The following is a 19,567-nucleotide window of genomic DNA, read 5'->3' as shown; positions in this document are numbered from 1 at the left end:
AACACATCCACAACCCAGAACAGTCTGAACACATCCACAACCCAGAACAGTCTGAACACATCCACAACCCAGAACAGTCTGAACACATCCACAACCCAGAACAGTCTGAACACATCCACAACCCAGAACAGTCTGAACACATCCACAACCCAGAACAGTCTGAACACATCCACAACCCAGAACAGTCTGAATACATCCACAACCCAGAACAGTCTGAACACATCCACAACCCAGAACAGTCTGAACACATCCACAACCCAGAACAGTCTGAACACATCCACAACCCAGAACAGTCTGAACACATCCACAACCCAGAACAGTCTGAACACATCCACAACCCAGAACAGTCTGAATACATCCACAACCCAGAACAGTCTGAACACATCCACAACCTAGAACAGTCTGAATACATCCACAACCCAGAACAGTCTGAACACATCCACAACCCAGAACAGTCTGAACATATCCACAACCCAGAACAGTCTGAACATATCCACAACCCAGAACAGTCTGAACACATCCACAACCCAGAACAGTCTGAATACATCCACAACCCAGAACAGTCTGAACACATCCACAACCCAGAACAGTCTGAACATATCCACAACCCAGAAGAGTCTGAACACAGCCACAACCCAGAACGGTCTGAATACATCCACAACCCAGAACAGTCTGAATACATCCACAACCCAGAACAGTCTGAATACATCCACAACCCAGAACAGTCTGAACACATCCACAACCCAGAACAGTCTGAACACATCCACAACCCAGAACAGTCTGAACATATCCACAACCCAGAACAGTCTGAATACATCCACAACCCAGAACAGTCTGAACACATCCACAACCCAGAACAGTCTGAACATATCCACAACCCAGAACAGTCTGAACACATCCACAACCCAGAACAGTCTGAACACATCCACAACCCAGAACAGTCTGAATACATCCACAACCCAGAACAGTCTGAATACATCCACAACCCAGAACAGTCTGAACACATCCACAACCCAGAACAGTCTGAACACATCCACAACCCAGAACACACAACACAGTCTGAACACACAGAACCCAGCATTCCGTCCAGAACAGACCCAACATTCTGCACTTGACATATCTAGTGCTGAATTAAAATTAATGCTTGGCATATCTAGCGCTGAATTAAGATTAATGCTTGGCATATCTAGCGCTGAATTAAGATTAATGCAAGCCACTCAGACTTTCACTTAAATCTCCCATTGACATCAGTGTATGATTTATGTTTTAAGTTAGGATTGGGCCGTCATAGTCAAAAGCATCAGTCGAAAACGATAGTATACAAGCTTATTAAAACCATGTCCACCATTTGACAGGATTCTGACATATCCGTTAAGATAATCCATATGATACATATCTGAAAGAATATTCTAATCATCAATATATTCATGTTACACTCCATCTGGGAAAAACATATGGGTTTCAGTCTTAAAATGGAGAATGAATGAAGAGGTATTCATCTCTGCTGGAGTCCATCCTCTATAGACTGAGGCTAGATGTACAGTTCACTCTGTTTCTCCCATCAAACCTACACTATATAGATTGAATGTAAAAATCCTCAATCAAATCCCCCTGAGGGAAGAAGTCTGAGCTCATCTCCTGAGCTTCGTCTTTACTGGTGGCAGACATATGGTAGAGGCCTCCTATCCTCTGTCTTTTCCTCTCTTCTCTCTCTTCTCACTCTTCTACTCTGGTGTCCTCTTGTCTCTTCTTCTCACTCCTATCCTCTGTCTTTTCCTCTCTTCTCTCTCTTCTCACTCTTCTACTCTGGTGTCCTCTTGTCTGTTCTTTTCACTCCTCTCCTCTCTCACCTCTCTTTCATCCTTCTACTCTCTCTCCCAACTGTTTGGAATAACTATGTTATTGCATAATAAGTAACCAAAACAGATACATTTTAACTGAGATTAGAGAAATACATTTATGTTGATGTGGATAGAAAGAGAGAGGAACACAGAGAGAGGCCGAGAGATAAAGAGGAAGACAGAGAGAGAAAGAGAGATGTAAAGAGAAAGATGAAGACAGAGAGAGAGAGGCAGAGAGATAGAGAGAAAGAGGAAGACAGAGAGAGAAAGAAGAAGACAGAGAGAGAAGAGTGCCCTCACCTGGTCCTCAGTCAGTACGATCAGGCGGGTTACTATAATGTTCACAACGTTTCCTAGGCTGGCATCACGGTAAAGTTTGGCAACCTGACCTCCAGAAAAGAAGAAAAGACACAAAGTCAGACAAACTGTCACAACACTGGATCAGTGTTTTCTTCACACATACTGGGGTTGAAAACAGCAACCACACATCCAGATCACGCTGCGATTTAAATGTCTGTTTTCAGTTAGAGAGAACATTCTGTTAAAATGTTAATGAAAACAAAACTCTATCCAAAGAGAGAAACGCTTCGAATAAGTCCATTGTTCATGTTGTAATACTCTATATTGGCCTGTTTCCAATATCAGCAGGCTAGAGGTGCATCTTAATATCTTTCCTCCAGTCCTTCATCTGTATTGATGTGAAAGACCTGGACAGGTGAAAGTGAGTCCTGACTGCTTTGTAATATTCTGTGAACTCAAACTAACGCAGGGCAGGAGATGAGGAAACAACTACAGTAGACCATTGACATGAACCCATTTTAAATGTTTTTTGACCTTTATTTAACTAGGCAAGTCAGTTAAGAACAAATTCTTATTTACAATGACGGCCTACACCGGCCAAACGACGCTGGGCCAATTGTGCTCCGCCCTATGGGACCCTCAATCACGGCCGGATGTGATTCAGCCTGGATTTGAACAAGGGACTGTAGTGACGCTGTGCCACTCGGAAGCCCAAGTGATTGACCCCAACTCTATTGTCAGGCTTTTCTTTGAGACAAAACAACAGTAATCAAAGCAAAAAGCAGGATCAAACTTACAATATTCATCACAGACAGGATATAGTGCTCGATGTCTTTGCGTCCATGGTAACCAACCATCATCTTATCAGCTACCACCAGGGTCTCTACGAAGCGCTCCATGCTGACCGACCGCCTCTGTCTGTAGCCCCCGCCGGGAAGGGAACTGTTGGACCCAGAGGCTGAGGTGGGAGAGAAGGAGTGAGAGGAGGAGGTTGGAGAGGTTGGGGAAGGAGTGCTATATTGGCAGGGGCTCCCGCTTTTTGTGAGGTCTGCGGATGAAGGAGGGAGAGAAAAACATGCTCAACCAAGTGAGTAAAGTTGTTGTCTGATGATATGCTGTGAAAAAGAACCATCTCGGGTGATTATAGGAAATGGTTTATCTGATGATCATCTTCACAAGGGTGTGGTAACTTCAAAAAGAAAGGGAGCCTTTGACACTGTTCCCCTCAATAGAAACATTCAAGGACGATTAGAAACTACTGATGATTTGATAACCAATAATCAGTTGAACATTTATAAAACATTCATCAACATTTAAAAAAACTACATTAAAACACAATGAAACAATCAGATATACAGTAGCAGTCAAAAGTTTGGACACACTTACTCATTCCATGGTTTTTCTTTATTTTTACTATTTTCTACATTATAGATTAATAGCGAAGACATCAAAACTATGAAATAACAAATATGGAATAATGTAGTAAACAAAAAAGTGTTAAACATTATTTGTTTTATATATACTGCTCAAAAAAATAAAGGGAACACTTAAACAACACATCCTAGATCTGAATGAAAGAAATAATCTTATTAAATACTTTTTTCTTTACATAGTTGAATGTGCTGACAACAAAATCACACAAAAATAATCAATGGAAATCCAATTTATCAACCCATGGAGGTCTGGATTTGGAGTCACACTCAAAATTAAAGTGGAAAACCACACTACAGGCTGATCCAACTTTGATGTAATGTCCTTAAAACAAGTCAAAATGAGGCTCAGTAGTGTGTGTGGCCTCCACGTGCCTGTATGACCTCCCTACAACGCCTGGGCATGCTCCTGATGAGGTGGCGGATGGTCTTCTGAGGGATCTCCTCCCAGACCTGGACTAAAGCATCTGCCAACTCCTGGACAGTCTGTGGTGCAACGTGGCGTTGGTGGATGGAGCAAGACATGATGTCCCAGATGTGCTCAATTGGATTCAGGTCTGGGGAACGGGCGGGCCAGTCCATAGCATCAATGCCTTCCTCTTGCAGGAACTGCTGACACACTCCAGCCACATGAGGTCTAGCATTGTCTTGCATTAGGAGGAACCCAGGGCCAACCGCACCGGCATATGGTCTCACAAGGGGTCTGAGGATCTCATTTTGGTACCTAATGGCAGTCAGGCTACCTCTGGCGAGCACATGGAGGGCTGTGCGGCCCCCAAAAAAATGCCACCCCACACCATGACTGACCCACCGCCAAACCAGTCATGCTGGAGGATGTTGCAGGCAGCAGAACGTTCTCCACGGCGTCTCCATACTCTGTCACGTCTTTCACGTGCTCAGTGTGAACCTGCTTTCATCTGTGAAGAGCACAGGGCGCCAGTGGCGAATTTGCCAATCTTGGTGTTCTCTGGCAAATGCCAAACGTCCTGCACGGTGTTGGGCTATAAGCACAACCCCCACCTGTGGACGTCGGGCCCTCATACCACCCTCATGGAGTCTGTTTCTGACCGTTTGAGCAGACACATGCACATTTGTGGCCTGCTGGAGGTCATTTTGCAGGGCTCTGGCAGTGCTCCTCCTTGCACAAAGGCGGAGGTAGCGGTCCTGCTGCTGGGTTGTTGCCCTCCTACGACCTCCTCCACGTCTCCTGATGTACTGGCCTGTCTCCTGGTAGCGCCTCCATGCTCTAGACACTACGCTGACAGACACAGCAAACCTTCTTGCCACAGCTCGCATTGATGTGCCATCCTGGATGAGCTGCACTACCTGAGCCACTTGTGTGGGTTGTAGAATCCGTCTCATGCTACCACTAGAGTGAAAGCACCGCCAGCATTCAAAAGTGACCAAAACATCAGCCAGGAAGCATAGGAACTGAGAAGTGGTCTGTGGTCCCCACCTACAGAACCACTCCTTTATTGGGGGTGTCTTGCTAATTGCCTATAATTTCCACCTGTTGTCTATTCCATTTGCACAACAGCATGTGAAATTTATTGTCAATCAGTGTTGCTTCCTAAGTGGACAGTTTGATTTCACAGAAGTGTGATTGACTTGGAGTTACATTGTGTTGTTTAAGTGTCCCCTTTATTTTTTTGAGCAGTGTATATTTGAGATTCTAACCTTTGCCTTGATGACAGTTTTGCACACTTGGAATTCCCTCAAACAGATTCATGAGGTAGTCACCTGGAATGCATTACAATTAACAGGTGTGCCTTGTTAAAAGTACATTTGTGGAATTTCTTTTCTTTTTGGGCTTCCGAGGTCAGTCAATCTGGAACATTTCAAGAACTTTGAAAGTCTCTTCAAGTGCAGTCGCAAAAACCATCAAGCGCTATGATGAAACTGGCTCTCATGAGGACCGGCACAGGAAAGGAAGACCCAGAGTTACCTCTGCTGCAGAGGATAAGTTCATTAGAGTTTCCAGCCTCAGAAATTGCAGCCCAAATAAATGCTTCACAGAGTTCAAGTAACAGACACATCTCAACATCAACTGTTCAGAGGAGACTGTGTGAATCAGGACTTCATGGACAAATTGCTGCAAAGAAACCACTACTAAAGGACACCAATAAGAAGAAGAGACTTGCTTTGGCCAAGAAACACGAGCAATGGACATTAGACCGGTAAAGATCTGTCCTTTGGTCTGATGAGATTGTTGGTTCCAACCGCCGTGTCTTTGTGAGATACAGAGTAGGTAAACGGATGATCTCTGCATGTGTGGTTCCCACCGTGAAGCATGGAGGAGGAGGTGTGATGGTGTGGGGTTGCTTTGCTGGTGACACTGTCTGTGATTTATTTACATGTAGAATTCAAGGCACACTTAATCAGCATGGCTACCACAGCATTCTGCAGAGATATGCCATCCCATCTGGTTTGCGCTGAGTGGGACTATAATTATTTTTCAACAGGACAATGACCTAACACACATCCAGGCTTTGTGAGGGCTATTTGACCAGGAAGGAGAGTGATGGTGTGCTGCATCAGATGACCTGGCCTCCACAATTATTTGTATTTTTTATTTTTTTTACCTCTATTTATACAGGCTTTTCTCGTTGAGATAACATCTCTTTTCCAAGAGAGACCTGGTCCAATAGCAGCAGGGGGAACAAAGTTTCAGAAAAAACAACTGACATACACTAACACAACAATCACCCGACCTCAACCCAATTGAGATGGTTTGGGATGAGTTGGACCGCATAGTGAAGGACTGTTGGAAAAGCATTCCAGGTGAAGCTGGTTGATAGAATGCCAAGAGTGTGCAAAGCTGTCATCAAGGCAAAGGGTGGCTACTTTGAAGAATCTAAAATCTAAAATATATTTTGATTTGTTTAACACTTTTTGGTTACTACATGATTCCATATCTGTTATTTAATAGTTCTGATGTCTTCACTATTATTCTACAATGTAGAAAAATAAAGAAAAACCTTGAATGAGTAAGTGTGTCCAAACTTTTGACTGGTACTGTATGTCCATGAAGGCATAGCCAGAGCAGAGCCAGGAGAGGGTTGGAGATAGAATGGCAGTCCTTCACACATTGGGAATCTGGCCCTTTGAACCTTGCAGCTGAAGGCTTCCCTTCCTTTATGGCCCAGATGCTCCGGGGAAGGGCTATAAGATAGAACGTGTCAGGGCACGTCAACTTCCTGCCCATGACAGCCTTCGCTGCTACTTATAAGACCTTGGCCCAAATACCTCCACATCCACCTGGTTCCCCTCCAATTCCCATCCCACCACACCACATCTCACAGGACACAGCTCTGCCGAGAGCCAGAGTATGTGTATTGTTCAAAGAAACACCTAATGAGAAAAGGAGCGTCCATTTGAATTCAGTGGTAGTAGCTGCTCTAGTTCTATAGTGCCCAGTCACAAGGCCTTTTTAGGATCAGTTTCTGGTGTATACACCAGGCTGAGTGGAGGCCAAAACGGGTCAAGCTTACAGCAGCATGGTCATATCCACCGGAACCTGGGCCTAGAACCAAACCAGCACTTCCTCTGTCCTGATATGTATAGCTGCTTGTTTACGTCAGTCACCCAGCTCAGAGTCGGTCCAGGCAGAGAAGAGGGGAGGGGGGGAGCAGGGGAGGGGTGGAGAGGGGAGAGGAGAGGAGAGGAGAGGAGAGGAGAGGAGAGGAGAGGAGAGGAGGAAGAGAAGAGAAGAGAAGAGAAGAGAAGAGAAGAGAAGAGAAGAGAAGAGAAGAGAAGAGAAGAGAAGAGAAGAGAAGAGAAGAGAAGAGAAGAGAAGAGAAGAGAAGAGAAGAGAAGAGAAGAGAAGAGAAGGGCAGAGAATGGCAGAGAAGAGAAGAGCAGAGAATGGCAGAGAAGAGAAGAGAAGAGAAGAGAAGAGAAGAGAAGAGAAGAGAAGAGAAGAGAAGAGAAGAGAAGAGAAGAGAAGAGAAGAGAAGAGAAGAGAAGAGAAGAGAAGAGAAGAGAAGAGAAGAGAAGAGAAGAGAAGAGAAGATTCTTCACCAACCTGAGATGCCACAGCTGAACTCGTGTTGGCTGGGTTGCTGCTGCGGCGAGGGAATGGAAGACTTTTTATATATAACATGCTGCTGTCCTTCTCCCTGGTCCCATTGGCTGGAAGTTGTGGAGGATATATTCTTGAATGGCTCTATTAAATACTGCTCTTCTTCTGTGGTAATAACACCGTGCTTGTTGAGAAACAAGAACATCGAGAGAGACAGGTTATAAGCAAAGAATGCAAACAATGTCACAACACTCACACTTAAACACAACATTTCAATTGATCTTATTGTAGTTTTTAAATAATTACTTAACATCCTTAAAAAATATCGAACAATTTTGCCAAAAGTAATTCCAAGTACGACCAGCCTAAATGGCCTTACAGTAAACCATTTTAAGCTGTTTATATGAAATTACTTTTGACAAATAACCATTTTCATTATAGTCATCAACATATTGTTTTACTAATGAGTATTATTAACCAGTATTATTATTATTAACCAGGTTGAATGCTTTGTTCAGCACAACCACAATCATCGGTGAAATGATTGGCACCCTGAGTCAGGGCTAAATGGCTAATGGTGTGTTACAGCCTGAGTCAGTGCTAAATGGCTAATGGTGTGTCACAGCCTGAGTCAGGGCTAAATGGCTAATGGTGTGTCACAGCCTGAGTCAGGGCTAAATGGCTAATGGTGTGTTACAGCCTGAGCCAGGGCTAAATGGCTAATGGTGTGTCACAGCCTGAGTCAGGGCTAAATGGCTAATTGTGTGCTACAGCCTGAGTCAGGGCTAAATGGCTAATGGTGTGTCACAGCCTGAGTCAGGGCTAAATGGCTAATGGTGTGTCACAGCCTGAGTCAGGGCTAAATGGCTAATGGTGTGTTACAGCCTGAGCCAGGGCTAAATGGCTAATGGTGTGTTACAGCCTGAGTCAGGGCTAAATGGCTAATTGTGTGCTACAGCCTGAGTCGGGGCTAAATGGCTAATGGTGTGTCACAGCCTGAGTCAGGGCTAAATGGCTAATGGTGTGTTATAGCTTGAGTCAAGGCTAAATGGCTAATGGTGTGTCACAGCCTGAGGCAGGGCTAAATGGCTAATGGTGTGTTACAGCCTGAGTCAGTGCTAAATGGCTAATGGTGTGTCACAGCCTGAGTCAGGGCCAAATGGCTAATTGTGTGCTACAGCCTGAGTCAGGGCTAAATGGCTAATGGTGTGTCACAGCCTGAGTCAGGGCTAAATGGCTAATGGTGTGTTATAGCTTGAGTCAGGGCTAAATGGCTAATGGTGTGTTACAGCCTGAGTCAGGGCTAAATGGTTAATGGTGTGTTACAGCCTGAGTCAGGGCTAAATGGCTAATGGTGTGCTATAGCCTGAGTCAGGGCTAAATGGCTAATGGTGTGCTACAGCCTGAGTCAGGGCTAAATGGCTAATGGTGTGTCACAGCCTGAGTCGGGGCTAAATGGCTAATGGTGTGTTACAGCCTGAGTCAGGGCTAAATGGCTAATGGTGTGCTACAGCCTGAGTCAGGGATAAATGGCTAATGGTGTGTCACAGCCTGAGTCAGGGCTAAATGGCTAATGGTGTGCTACAGCCTGAGTCAGGGCTAAATGGCTAATGGTGTGTTACAGCCTGAGTCAGGGCTAAATGGCTAATGGTGTGTTACAGCCTGAGTCAGGGCTAAATGGCTAATGTTGTGCTACAGCCTGAGTCAGGGCTAAATGGCTAATGGTGTGCTACAGCCTGAGTCAGGGCTAAATGGCTAATGGTGTGTCACAGCCTGAGTCAGGGCTAAATGACTAATGGTGTGTTACAGCCTGAGTCAGGGCTAAATGGCTAATGGTGTGTTACAGCCTGAGTCAGGGCTAAATGGCTAATGGTGTGTTACAGCCTGAGTCACATAACATTGCAGGTTGCAGCACATAGAACAACCAACTCACAGCTCTGCTCTGCTCTGTGTGTTGCACTGCAGTCAGATGTAGAAACACCCCACACTCTGAAGCAATTTGATAAATCATGTTATAACAACCAATTACACCTAGAAGAACGCTGTAATTACTGGGACCGGAACCAAAGTACACAGCTCTCTGCCCTTGAACACCCCCTTTGTAACATAAATTGAAAAAGTACTTCAGAATGTGTTTATAAAAAACATTGGCACGCTGTTTCCCTCCGTAAAAACCCACAACGAAACCAATTAACCAAATATGACAACTTGGCACACTCCGGCAAGAAACCCAGATTTGATAAATGCCTAGCAGAGTGTGATATCAAGATATCAAATACGTCTAGCAACTTACAAGATTACACTTCAGATACATTTCAGTTTTGTCCATTTTTGGTACTATTAAAATGGTCAGAGGCGAAACAGACCTAATTTAATGTATGATACTGTACATTTGGTCGCAGCAACAGTAATATATGTTTTTCTCCACATAATTGTGATTGGCACAGAGGAACAGAGCTTTCTTCTTGTCCTGAGATGTTTCAAAGTAAAAGAGGGGGGATGAGAGGGTGATAGGGTGATAAGAGGGTGGATAAGGTGGTATAAGAGGGTGGATAAGAGGGGGATAAGAGGGGGATAAGAGAGGGTATAAAAGGGGATAAGAGGGGTGATAAGAGGAGGGATAAGAGGGGGTTAAGAGGGGGGATAAGAGTTTGGCCAGTCTGTCAGTGGTGAGTTTTAACAAAGACAGTCTGGCCAGTCCATCAGTGGTGCGTTTTAACAAAGACAGTCTGGCCAGTCCATCAGCGGTGAGTTTGAACGAAGACAGTCTGACCAGTCCATCAGTGGTGAGTTTTAACAAAGACAGTATGGCCAGTCTGTCAGTGGTCAGTTTTAACAAAGACAGTCTGGCCAATCCATCAGTCTAAGATCAACACCTTTATCAATACCTAAGCTTTGATTAGCTGCCTCGTTAAGGCCCACAGAAAACAACACAATCCCTTAATTTTTTCACTGGAGAAACTCAAGCCCAGTTCATAACCCCCTTGTCTAGTCCCTGACCTCCAAACAGACACGTCTCATAGATCTGACACTACCAGACAGTCCTGGGCTGGGGTTGTGTGGAGCTATTACCATATCGCCTGCACTCATCCATCCAACCTATTCAGATCTACAACAAATGCCTAGGGGTAAGTTAGGTGCTAGGGGTTGATTTGGGACTGGGCATTAGTTTATCTGGGAAAACTGAAACCTGAGGAGAAGTTTGATGCATCCCCAAAACAAGAGAGTTGGTCCTGACTGTTTAGTAAGCAAACAGAAAGACAGCCCTGCATGCTTACTGTCATAGTCCATTGAGAAGGATAGGTGTGGGGTACACTATGGTGAACTGACTGGCTGGTTGGCTGGTTGGCTGGCTGGCTATGTGTTAGGTTCTTTATAGTGGGCAGACTAACTGGTTGGCTGACTGGTTTCTGGCTGGCTGCATGTTATATTCTTTATAGTGGGTGGACTGGCTGGCTGGATGGCTGACTGCCTGGTTGCTGGCTGGCTGTGACTAAAGCTCTGATTATCCTGTAGAGAGCTTTCCTCATCAGCCTTATCCTACTGTGCCCTATCCTAACAGTGTCACTGTGCCCTATCCTAACAGTGTCACTGTGCCCTATCCTAACAGTGTCACTGTGCCCTATCCTAACAGTGTCACTGTGCCCTATCCTAAGTGTCACTGTGCCCTATCCTAACAGTGTCACTGTGCCCTATCGTAACAGTGTCACTGTGCCTTATCCTAACAGTGTCACTGTGCCCTATCCTAACAGTGTCACTGTGCCCTATCCTAACAGTGTCACTGTGCCCTATCCTAACAGTGTCACTGTGCCCTATCCTAACAGTGTCACTGTGCCCTATCGTAACAGTGTCACTGTGCCCTATCCTAACAGTGTCACTGTGCCCTATCCTAACAGTGTCACTGTGCCCTATCCTAACAGTGTCACTGTGCCCTATCCTAACAGTGTCACTGTGCCCTATCGTAACAGTGTCACTGTGCCCTATCCTAACAGTGTCACTGTGCCCTATCGTAACAGTGTCACTGTGCCCTATCCTAACAGTGTCACTGTGCCCTATCCTAACAGTGTCACTGTGCCCTATCCTAACAGTGTCACTGTGCCCTATCGTAACAGTGTCACTGTGCCCTATCCTAACAGTGTCACTGTGCCCTATCCTAACAGTGTCACTGTGCCCTATCCTAACAGTGTCACTGTGCCCTATCCTAACAGTGTCACTGTGCCCTATCCTAACAGTGTCACTGTGCCCTATCCTAACAGTGTCACTGTGCCAGGTGGAGGGAGGCCAACATGCTATTTAGCAAACTACACTCTGTCTAATCCTGTAGAGCTGTGGGTTTGTCTGAGGTAAGCAGAGCAGAGCAGATCGGAGCAGAGACGGCATAGTATTAACTCTCTGTGACTCAGACAGGGAGAAGACTGGTCAATGGGGGCCTCCTGGCCTCCTCACAAAACAGGTCCTTGAGTACTATTCAAACACACTCAAATATACACAAATACACTCAGACATAGTGAAAACTAAAGTCACAGAAAGCCATGAAGGGGAGTAGAGTGGTGGTGGGTGTTCTACGAAACACAAAGATCAGGTTGTCCTCTCTTCCATCCCTTCATCACACATTCCAATACTGCTCGGCTACTACATACAGCAGCTTCCTTCCAACACACCGCCGAACCAAACACATCCCATGGTACTCACCAAGCCCTTACAGTTACTGAGTGCTACTCTGGTGGAGCTGTACTGATCCTGCAGGTATCCTACATAGTGGCAGTTCTCCACCATGTCATGTCTCCACTCCAGGCCCTCTCTCCCCCAGTACTCCACCGTGAAATGTTTGGACACCAGGTGGGGGTTGAGGGTCAGGTTTAAGTGAAAGTGCTTTCCGTAAGCCGACAGTCTGTAGAAGACTCGGGTCTGGGCCGGGCCCTGTTCGGCGTGGTCGGTTGGCTCTGGGCCAATGGTGGTGTTGGTGGCTTCAGCGGTTCGTCTCCTGCGACCGGGCTTGTGATGTTTCACAGTGTAGCTGAGGAAGTCCCCGTTCTCGTCCACTCGCACTGGCACAGTCAGCTGGTAGTGCTGCAAGTAGGACAGGTACTCGTCTTTTACAGAAAATAATGAATGGGGGGATGGAGGGACGAGCCATCGGAGGAGGGGTGTATGAGGAGGAGAGAAGGAGGAAGAGACAAATGAGGGGGATCTAGCCATTGCAGAATACATACAGGATACACACTACAGATAGTAGGACTCATAGAAAGTAGAATGTCAGTGTATGTCTATAGTGGGACTCAGACAGTGACAGGACAGACATGACCTCACCGTGTGCCAGAGCTAGCAGGTTGTGATCTACAGTGTAGTAGGTTCATCCCTCTAAAATAACAGTGAGGTCAGGATCACCAGATGTTACAGATGTCTCACTGACTGACTGACCACTGACCATGTGCAGCAACAATGCCTACACCTGCCTCACTGCTTAGAGAAATCACTTTCTCTAAAGGAGAGCATTTCTAGTACCTAGGGAGATGTGCACAAACCCCTTTTATGCAGTCTATCACGAATAGTGCCCTCTTGTGGCCACATGGGTGGAATGTTCATATTTTTCATAATTTCATTATTAATCAAGGTTATAAAAAATTACAAATAAAACTAGTATTTCTATGTCAAACAGTTTCGGTATATTTCAATCTTCTGTGATGTTTTTAAAGTGTGATATTGGGATGCAAACTCCAAATGGAATACATTTAAACTGTATATCTGACATGGTACAGGTGTCATCTTCTTTTAAGCCCATAATCATTTGTTTGAGGTGTATCCTTTTGTTTCAAAGTAGATCTATTTAAGACGACCATGAATCACTGTGTGAACCTGATTTAGCCCACTGCAGTAAAAAGTTATTAAGCAATGCACAGTCCTACCTTGTGAGTTGTGCGAAAGTCTTTGAAATTCAGAGGAAGCCATGACCACCACCATGCTCAATATCAATATCCAAGTCAGCGTCTTCCACAAAATTTCCATCATTTAGAGAAAGGTCTGACATGGGGTTGGGGGGAGGAGGGTTGAGGGGGGTGGTTGTGCTACTGACGGGCTAGGAACACACGTTCAGTCCGGCGTGCCTGGCACCATATCAAGCCCATGGTTTTAGGTCCTCTGTGTGGGAAATGTTATCACTACTTCTCCTTCTCTTCTCGTCTCATCCAGGTCTCACACAAAGAATGTCTCAGAGACACTCAGCTTCCTCCTGAGGGCAACTCACACTTCCAGACCTCACTGGCGTTTCCCTCTGAGCTCATGTCAGCCACTCATCATGGGCGGTGGTGATGCTAGAATCCAGCAGTAGATCAGTCAGTCTCTTCAAACACATCCCATGCAGCAGATCTATAGATCTTGATCTATATTGGAAGCTTGTCTTGACCAATCCATTTGCATACCTGTGAATACATAATTTCATATGTAAATAAGCCTACCTTCTACAAAACAACTGATAAACCAGTACTGATAAACCAGCCTGCTAAACCAGCCTGCTAAACCAGTACTGATAAACCAGCCTTCTAAACCAGCCTGCTAAACCAGTACTGCTAAACCAGTACTGATAAACCAGCCTGCTAAACCAGCCAGCTAAACCAGTACTGATAAACCAGCCTTCTAAACCAGCCTGCTAAATCAGCCTGCTAAACCAGTACTGCTAAACCAGAACTGCTAAACCAGAACTGCTAAACCAGCCTGCTAAACCAGCCTGCTAAACCAGTACTGATAAACCAGAACTGCTAAACCAGAACTGCTAAACCAGCCTGCTAAACCAGTACTGCTAAACCAGAACTGCTAAACCAGCCTGCTAAACCAGTACTGCTAAACCAGAACTGCTAAACCAGAACTGCTAAACCAGTACTGATAAACCAGCCTTCTAAACCAGCCTGCTAAATCAGCCTGCTAAACCAGTACTGCTAAACCAGAACTGCTAAACCAGTACTGCTAAACCAGCCTTCTAAACCAGAACTGCTAAACCAGCCTTCTAAACCAGCCTTCTAAACCAGCCTGCTAAACCAGCCTGCTAAACCAGTACTGCTAAACCAGCCTGCTAAACCAGCCTGCTAAACCAGCCTTCTAAACCAGTACTGCTAAACCAGCCTGCTAAACCAGCACTGCTAAACCAGCCTGCTAAACCAGCCTGCTAAACCAGCCTTCTAAACCAGTACTGCTAAACCAGCCTGCTAAACCAGCCTGCTAAACCAGTACTGCTAAACCAGCCTGCTAAACCAGCCTGATAAACCGGAGGTGTGTGTTTAAGGGTGTTTATGACACCATACCATCTCCACAGCCTAAGGAGAAGTCAGCCTCTCAGACGTTCAACAGCAAGTCAACAACAACAACAACCCATTGATCAAGTACAAAAGCAGCGTGTGCTGATGTCCGCCAGCCTCCTCAGTCAACACAGCACCTGTCTCTATAACAGGTTGTGTCATCTCTATCCCACTGATTCTCTCTGCAGCCAGGAGCAAATCAACAGATCAATGTTGGTCTCAGCAAGCCCTCTGAATGTGTGTGTGTGTGTGTGTGTGTGTGTGTGTGTGTGTGTGTGTGTGTGTGTGTGTGTGTGTGTGTGTGTGTGTGTGTGTGTGCGCGCGCAAATAACGCAGAAGTAAAGGTGTAATAATAATGTAATAACCATGTAATAACGCACACATTAATCCATTAACCTATCAAGCAATCGATCAATCAATCAATAAAAACATTTAAATTTCAAATCACTTACCGGATATTCTTCAAGAAAGAGAAGGTCACTCACTCACACAGCTCATAAATTGCATGCCATACTTTTAGAACCAAGCGTAGGCGAGGTTCCAAGTTTAGGTCCTAGTGAAAATGACGCGTAAATTCCACCAATCACCTCTGATCTATCAGATGCGCGTAAAGACAGTACGGGTGGGTATCTGTCTGTGGATAGAATCCATAGTGTTGGAAGCGGCTATATAACCAACATAGCTGCACATATCCAGACAGCAGCGCTAAATCTACTTGGCCACTCCGTCTGACCCAGACAGTTGGCACTCGGCCCGAATACATCAGACTACAACGACCAACCGATCGCTCAAATAAAAACAAGTGACTTTACACTTCTTCTGTTAATCTAGGAGTCTATGTAATTCAACTACAACTGGAATATAATACAAACAGTCCAGCGATGTTCTTATTTTAGGGATTTCGAAAAGAGTTTGAAAATGCCGGGAATCATTATTGTTAGTAGCCTAGCCTAGGCACTCTATCTCGGCAAATAATTTGGGTTTGTTTGACTTTGCCGACACAGACAGACACGCAGACTGTTCTTACAGATGTGGATCTATTTTAGTGACTTACAAATGTAACAGTGCAAGATAAAGTAGCCTGGGCTATGCCAAGTGCTCATAGGCATCAAACCAGTTTAAAAAGATGCACTGTTCTATAAAAATGATGGAATAAATAGTGGTTGCAAGTTTGCAACTTTAACCAACATTTAGGCTACTCACCAAACACTGTCTGTGGAGGAATTGTACGTGCCTATAGGGTATACTTTTTAGCTTTTGATCTATTTCTCGTTTTGTTAAAATCACAAAAGAGATTTTCCAAAATATGTTGTCCACAATGTGAAAGATAAGACATTGCATTTTCTGTTATTTTCTAAAGATGGATAGCCTACAGGTTTTAAAGAAGAGGGATCTGCGTTGGCTCCGTTAAACGTGCATGAGTTGTGTCTATGGAGTGCTGATAGACTACAAGCAGATAGTTACCGTCTTCATTTTCATTGGCAGCGGCAAAACCCAACTGTGGAGAGTAGAGTACAGATTGCAGACAATAGACTTCGTCTGCACTGAGTTCCGTGGTAGCCAGATCACTTCTCTCCTCTGTGCATCTCTTCTCGGTTTATGCCATTCTCTTTTTCTTGGACTCTCATACCGATACTGCAGTGGCTCGCTCCCCTTGAGAAAACAGAGGAGCACAGGCTAAGATACAACTCACTTTGCAGAAAATAGTCTATTCCCAAGAATAAGCATACCTAATTTATAGCCCAACTGTCCTTTTTAAATAGACTTGGTGTGTTTGCTGAGTTGTTACTTTTGGATAACGCAGGTAGTACTCTGCTTAATAATAGCAAATAGTCTAGGTCTAGGACAGTGCATGCAACACAGCTAAATTGAGATGAAGTATAGCTCCCTTTAATACAGTATACCCGGTCTGGAACCATAGCCAAGTTCCGAGCTGCTTCAAATTGGCAGCTATTTCAGGCTGGGCGGTTCAGTTTACGTCATTGCAGATGTGCCTATTCTAACCATGTGTGCGCATGTTCCGATCTTATATCACGTGCAGGGGGAGGAGGATGGGGGATAGAAATAGGACGCAAGAACCATCCGCGCAAAGTGTAGCATCATTTTAATTTTACCTTTATTTAACTAGGCATGTCAGTTAAGAACAAATTCTTATTTACAATGACGGCCTATCGGGGAAGAGTGGATTAACTTCCTTGTTCAGGGGCAGAACAAAAGATCTTTACCTTGTCAGCTCGGGGATTCGATTCTGCACGCTTTAGGTTACTGGCCCAACGCTGTAACCACTAGGCTACCTCTTCTGATGATTAAACGCACAACTATTTACATTTTTACATTTTAGTCATTTAGCAGACGCGCTTATCCAGAGCGACTTACAGTAGTGAATGCATACATTTCATTAAAACACATTTCTTCCGTACTGGTCCCCCGTGGGAAACGAACCCACAACCCTGGCGTTGCAAACACCATGGTCTACCAAGTGAGCCACACGGGACCATTTGAAGGATTGTTGCGCCATCAAGTGTTCAAAAACTATATAGCAACTTTCACATTTACGTCATTTAGCAGACGCTCTTATCCAGAGCGATTTACAAATTGGTGCATTCACCTTATGATATCCAGTGGAACAACCACTTTACAATAGTACATCTATATATTTTTTTGGGGGGGGCGTTAGAAGGATTACTTAATCCTATCCTAGGTATTCCTTAAAGAGGTGGGGTTTCAGGTGTCTCCGGAAGGTGGTGATTGACTCCGCTGTCCTGGCGTCGTGAGGGAGCTTGTTCCACCATTGGGGTGCCAGAGCAGCGAACAGTTTTGACTGGGCTGAGCGGGAACTGTGCTTCCTCAGAGGTAGGGAGGCGAGCAGGCCAGAGGTGGATGAACGCAGTGCCCTTCTTTGGGTGTAGGGACTGATCAGAGCCTGAAGGTACGGAGGTGCCGTTCCCCTCACAGCTCCGTAGGCAAGCACCATGGTCTTGTAGCAGATGCGAGCTTCAACTGGAAGCCAGTGGAGTGTTTGGAGGAGCGGGGTGACGTGAGAGAACTTGGGAAGGTTGAACACCAGACGGGCTGCGGCGTTCTGGATGAGTTGTAGGGGTTTGATGGCACAGGCAGGGAGCCCCGCCAACAGCGAGTTGCAGTAATCCAGACGGGAGATGCCAAATGCCTGGATTAGGACCTGCGCCGCTTCCTGTGTGAGGCAGGGTCGTAGTCTGCGAATGTTGTAGAGCATGAACCTACAGGATCGGGTCACCGCCTTGATGTTAGCGGAGAACGACAGGGTGTTGTCCAGGGTCACGCCAAGGCTCTTAGCACTCTGGGAGGAGAACACAATGGAGTTGTCCACCGTGATGGCGAGATCATTTCACAATTACCTGTCATCATTACCTCTATTAATAAATGGTAATGAACTGTGTTTTTCTTCATCTCAGAAATGCATCTTGTCCTCTTTATTTCACCTATACTTATTACCTAATTCATTTGAGGCATTTGATGTGTTCTTAGTCTTGGGGATTTGATTGAATTCCAGCCTAAATAGCAAAACTTCTGAGTTGAAATGTAAATAATCTTCCACAGGGGAGAAAATCTGATATCAACTTTGGAGGGGACAATTACATGACATTTTCTCAAGAGCAATTCCTGAGGGGGACACCAAAAGTAGTGCTGTAACACATAGCCTACATTGTAATATGGTAAATGTATATTGAGGAACCAAAGAAATAAGGTGTTTTCCGTACTCCTAACTACTGGTCCCCAAAACTACACAACTAATCACAACAGCAATACCATTGCCTTTAACAAATCTTAGTTCAGTCACCAGTTTAAGTTGAGAGTGGGGGTATCCATGGCATTTTCCAATTATGTTCCTATTTTACAAGTCAAACAAATTGAGAACCTTTCATAATGTTGCCAAACAAAGACTCAACAAACTTACCTGAGACTCCCTGTCTCTGCCAGTCTGTCCCTGCATATCTGTCCCCAACTCTGCTGTCTGTGTGCCAACTGTTGCCTGCTCTGCCTAATGACATCATTGTGAAACATTTCCATTAGAATTTAATTTCTTTCTTATGAACATTTTATCAACTAGTCTTTGAGATATTAGGCTACTAGGGTTCTTACTATGCGTTTTGGTGTACTGAAAAATACTCTGATGTCCGTCTTTTATTTTTCTGCCATTTTTCTACCTGGCTGGCTGGCTGGCTACACACACACACATACAGTGTGTAGGTTATTTACAGTAGGAGATGGGCTTCTATCATCTTATCTTCTATCATTCTATTTGGGCTTCGATCTAAAAGGTAGCTAGCAAATGTGAAACGGATTAAAATGACAAGAGTTGACAGCTGTATGAGTTCACCATTTACACAACATATGCTGCAACCTTTTGTAATTTTAATAGTTTGTTTCATATTGGCTGGCTTCCAACAATAGCTGAATTCGCAAAGCTAGCGAGCACCAATTCCGTTTCAGTGGTGTTTGCTATAATCTTTGCTACCCGGGTTAAATAAAGGTGAAATAAAATAAATAAATAAAAGTTCCCTTGCGACAATTTAGTTTTTGCAACGAGACCATTAAATATATTTAAGACAATGGTAGAAGAGAGTGTAGTTCTGTTCAGTTTGGACTTCAGTTTATCGCTAACCTTATCACAGGGACTTTGAAGCACTAACTTACATCATCTGC

At 44.8% G+C, this 19,567-nt stretch overlaps 1 protein-coding gene across 4 annotated transcripts in view; it reads right to left on the bottom strand.

The window, feature by feature from the left end:
* Window positions 1-16,891, bottom strand: part of LOC106568319 (A disintegrin and metalloproteinase with thrombospondin motifs 6) — a 190,635-nt gene extending 173,744 nt beyond the window's left edge. For 3 of the 4 annotated variants that reach the window (XM_045692499.1, XM_045692496.1, XM_045692497.1), the window contains exons 1-6: window positions 16,346-16,891; window positions 13,499-14,011; window positions 12,285-12,685; window positions 7,596-7,776; window positions 2,939-3,189; window positions 2,142-2,225 (exon numbers count right to left, since the gene is read on the bottom strand). In XM_045692499.1, coding sequence (XP_045548455.1) covers window positions 2,142-2,225; window positions 2,939-3,189; window positions 7,596-7,776; window positions 12,285-12,685; window positions 13,499-13,601 — 1,020 coding nt within the window. In that variant the 5' untranslated portion in view covers window positions 13,602-14,011; window positions 16,346-16,891. The remainder of the gene's footprint in view (window positions 1-2,141; window positions 2,226-2,938; window positions 3,190-7,595; window positions 7,777-12,284; window positions 12,686-13,498; window positions 14,012-16,345) is intronic. The other variant, XM_045692498.1, reaches the window with a different exon arrangement.
* Between the last annotated feature and the right edge of the window lie 2,676 nt (window positions 16,892-19,567).

This window comes from Salmo salar, chromosome ssa13 (assembly GCF_905237065.1).
Source record: "Salmo salar chromosome ssa13, Ssal_v3.1, whole genome shotgun sequence".
In the NCBI taxonomy this organism is placed as follows: Eukaryota; Metazoa; Chordata; class Actinopteri; order Salmoniformes; family Salmonidae; genus Salmo; species Salmo salar.
This window is presented reverse-complemented; position numbering and strand designations above follow the sequence as displayed.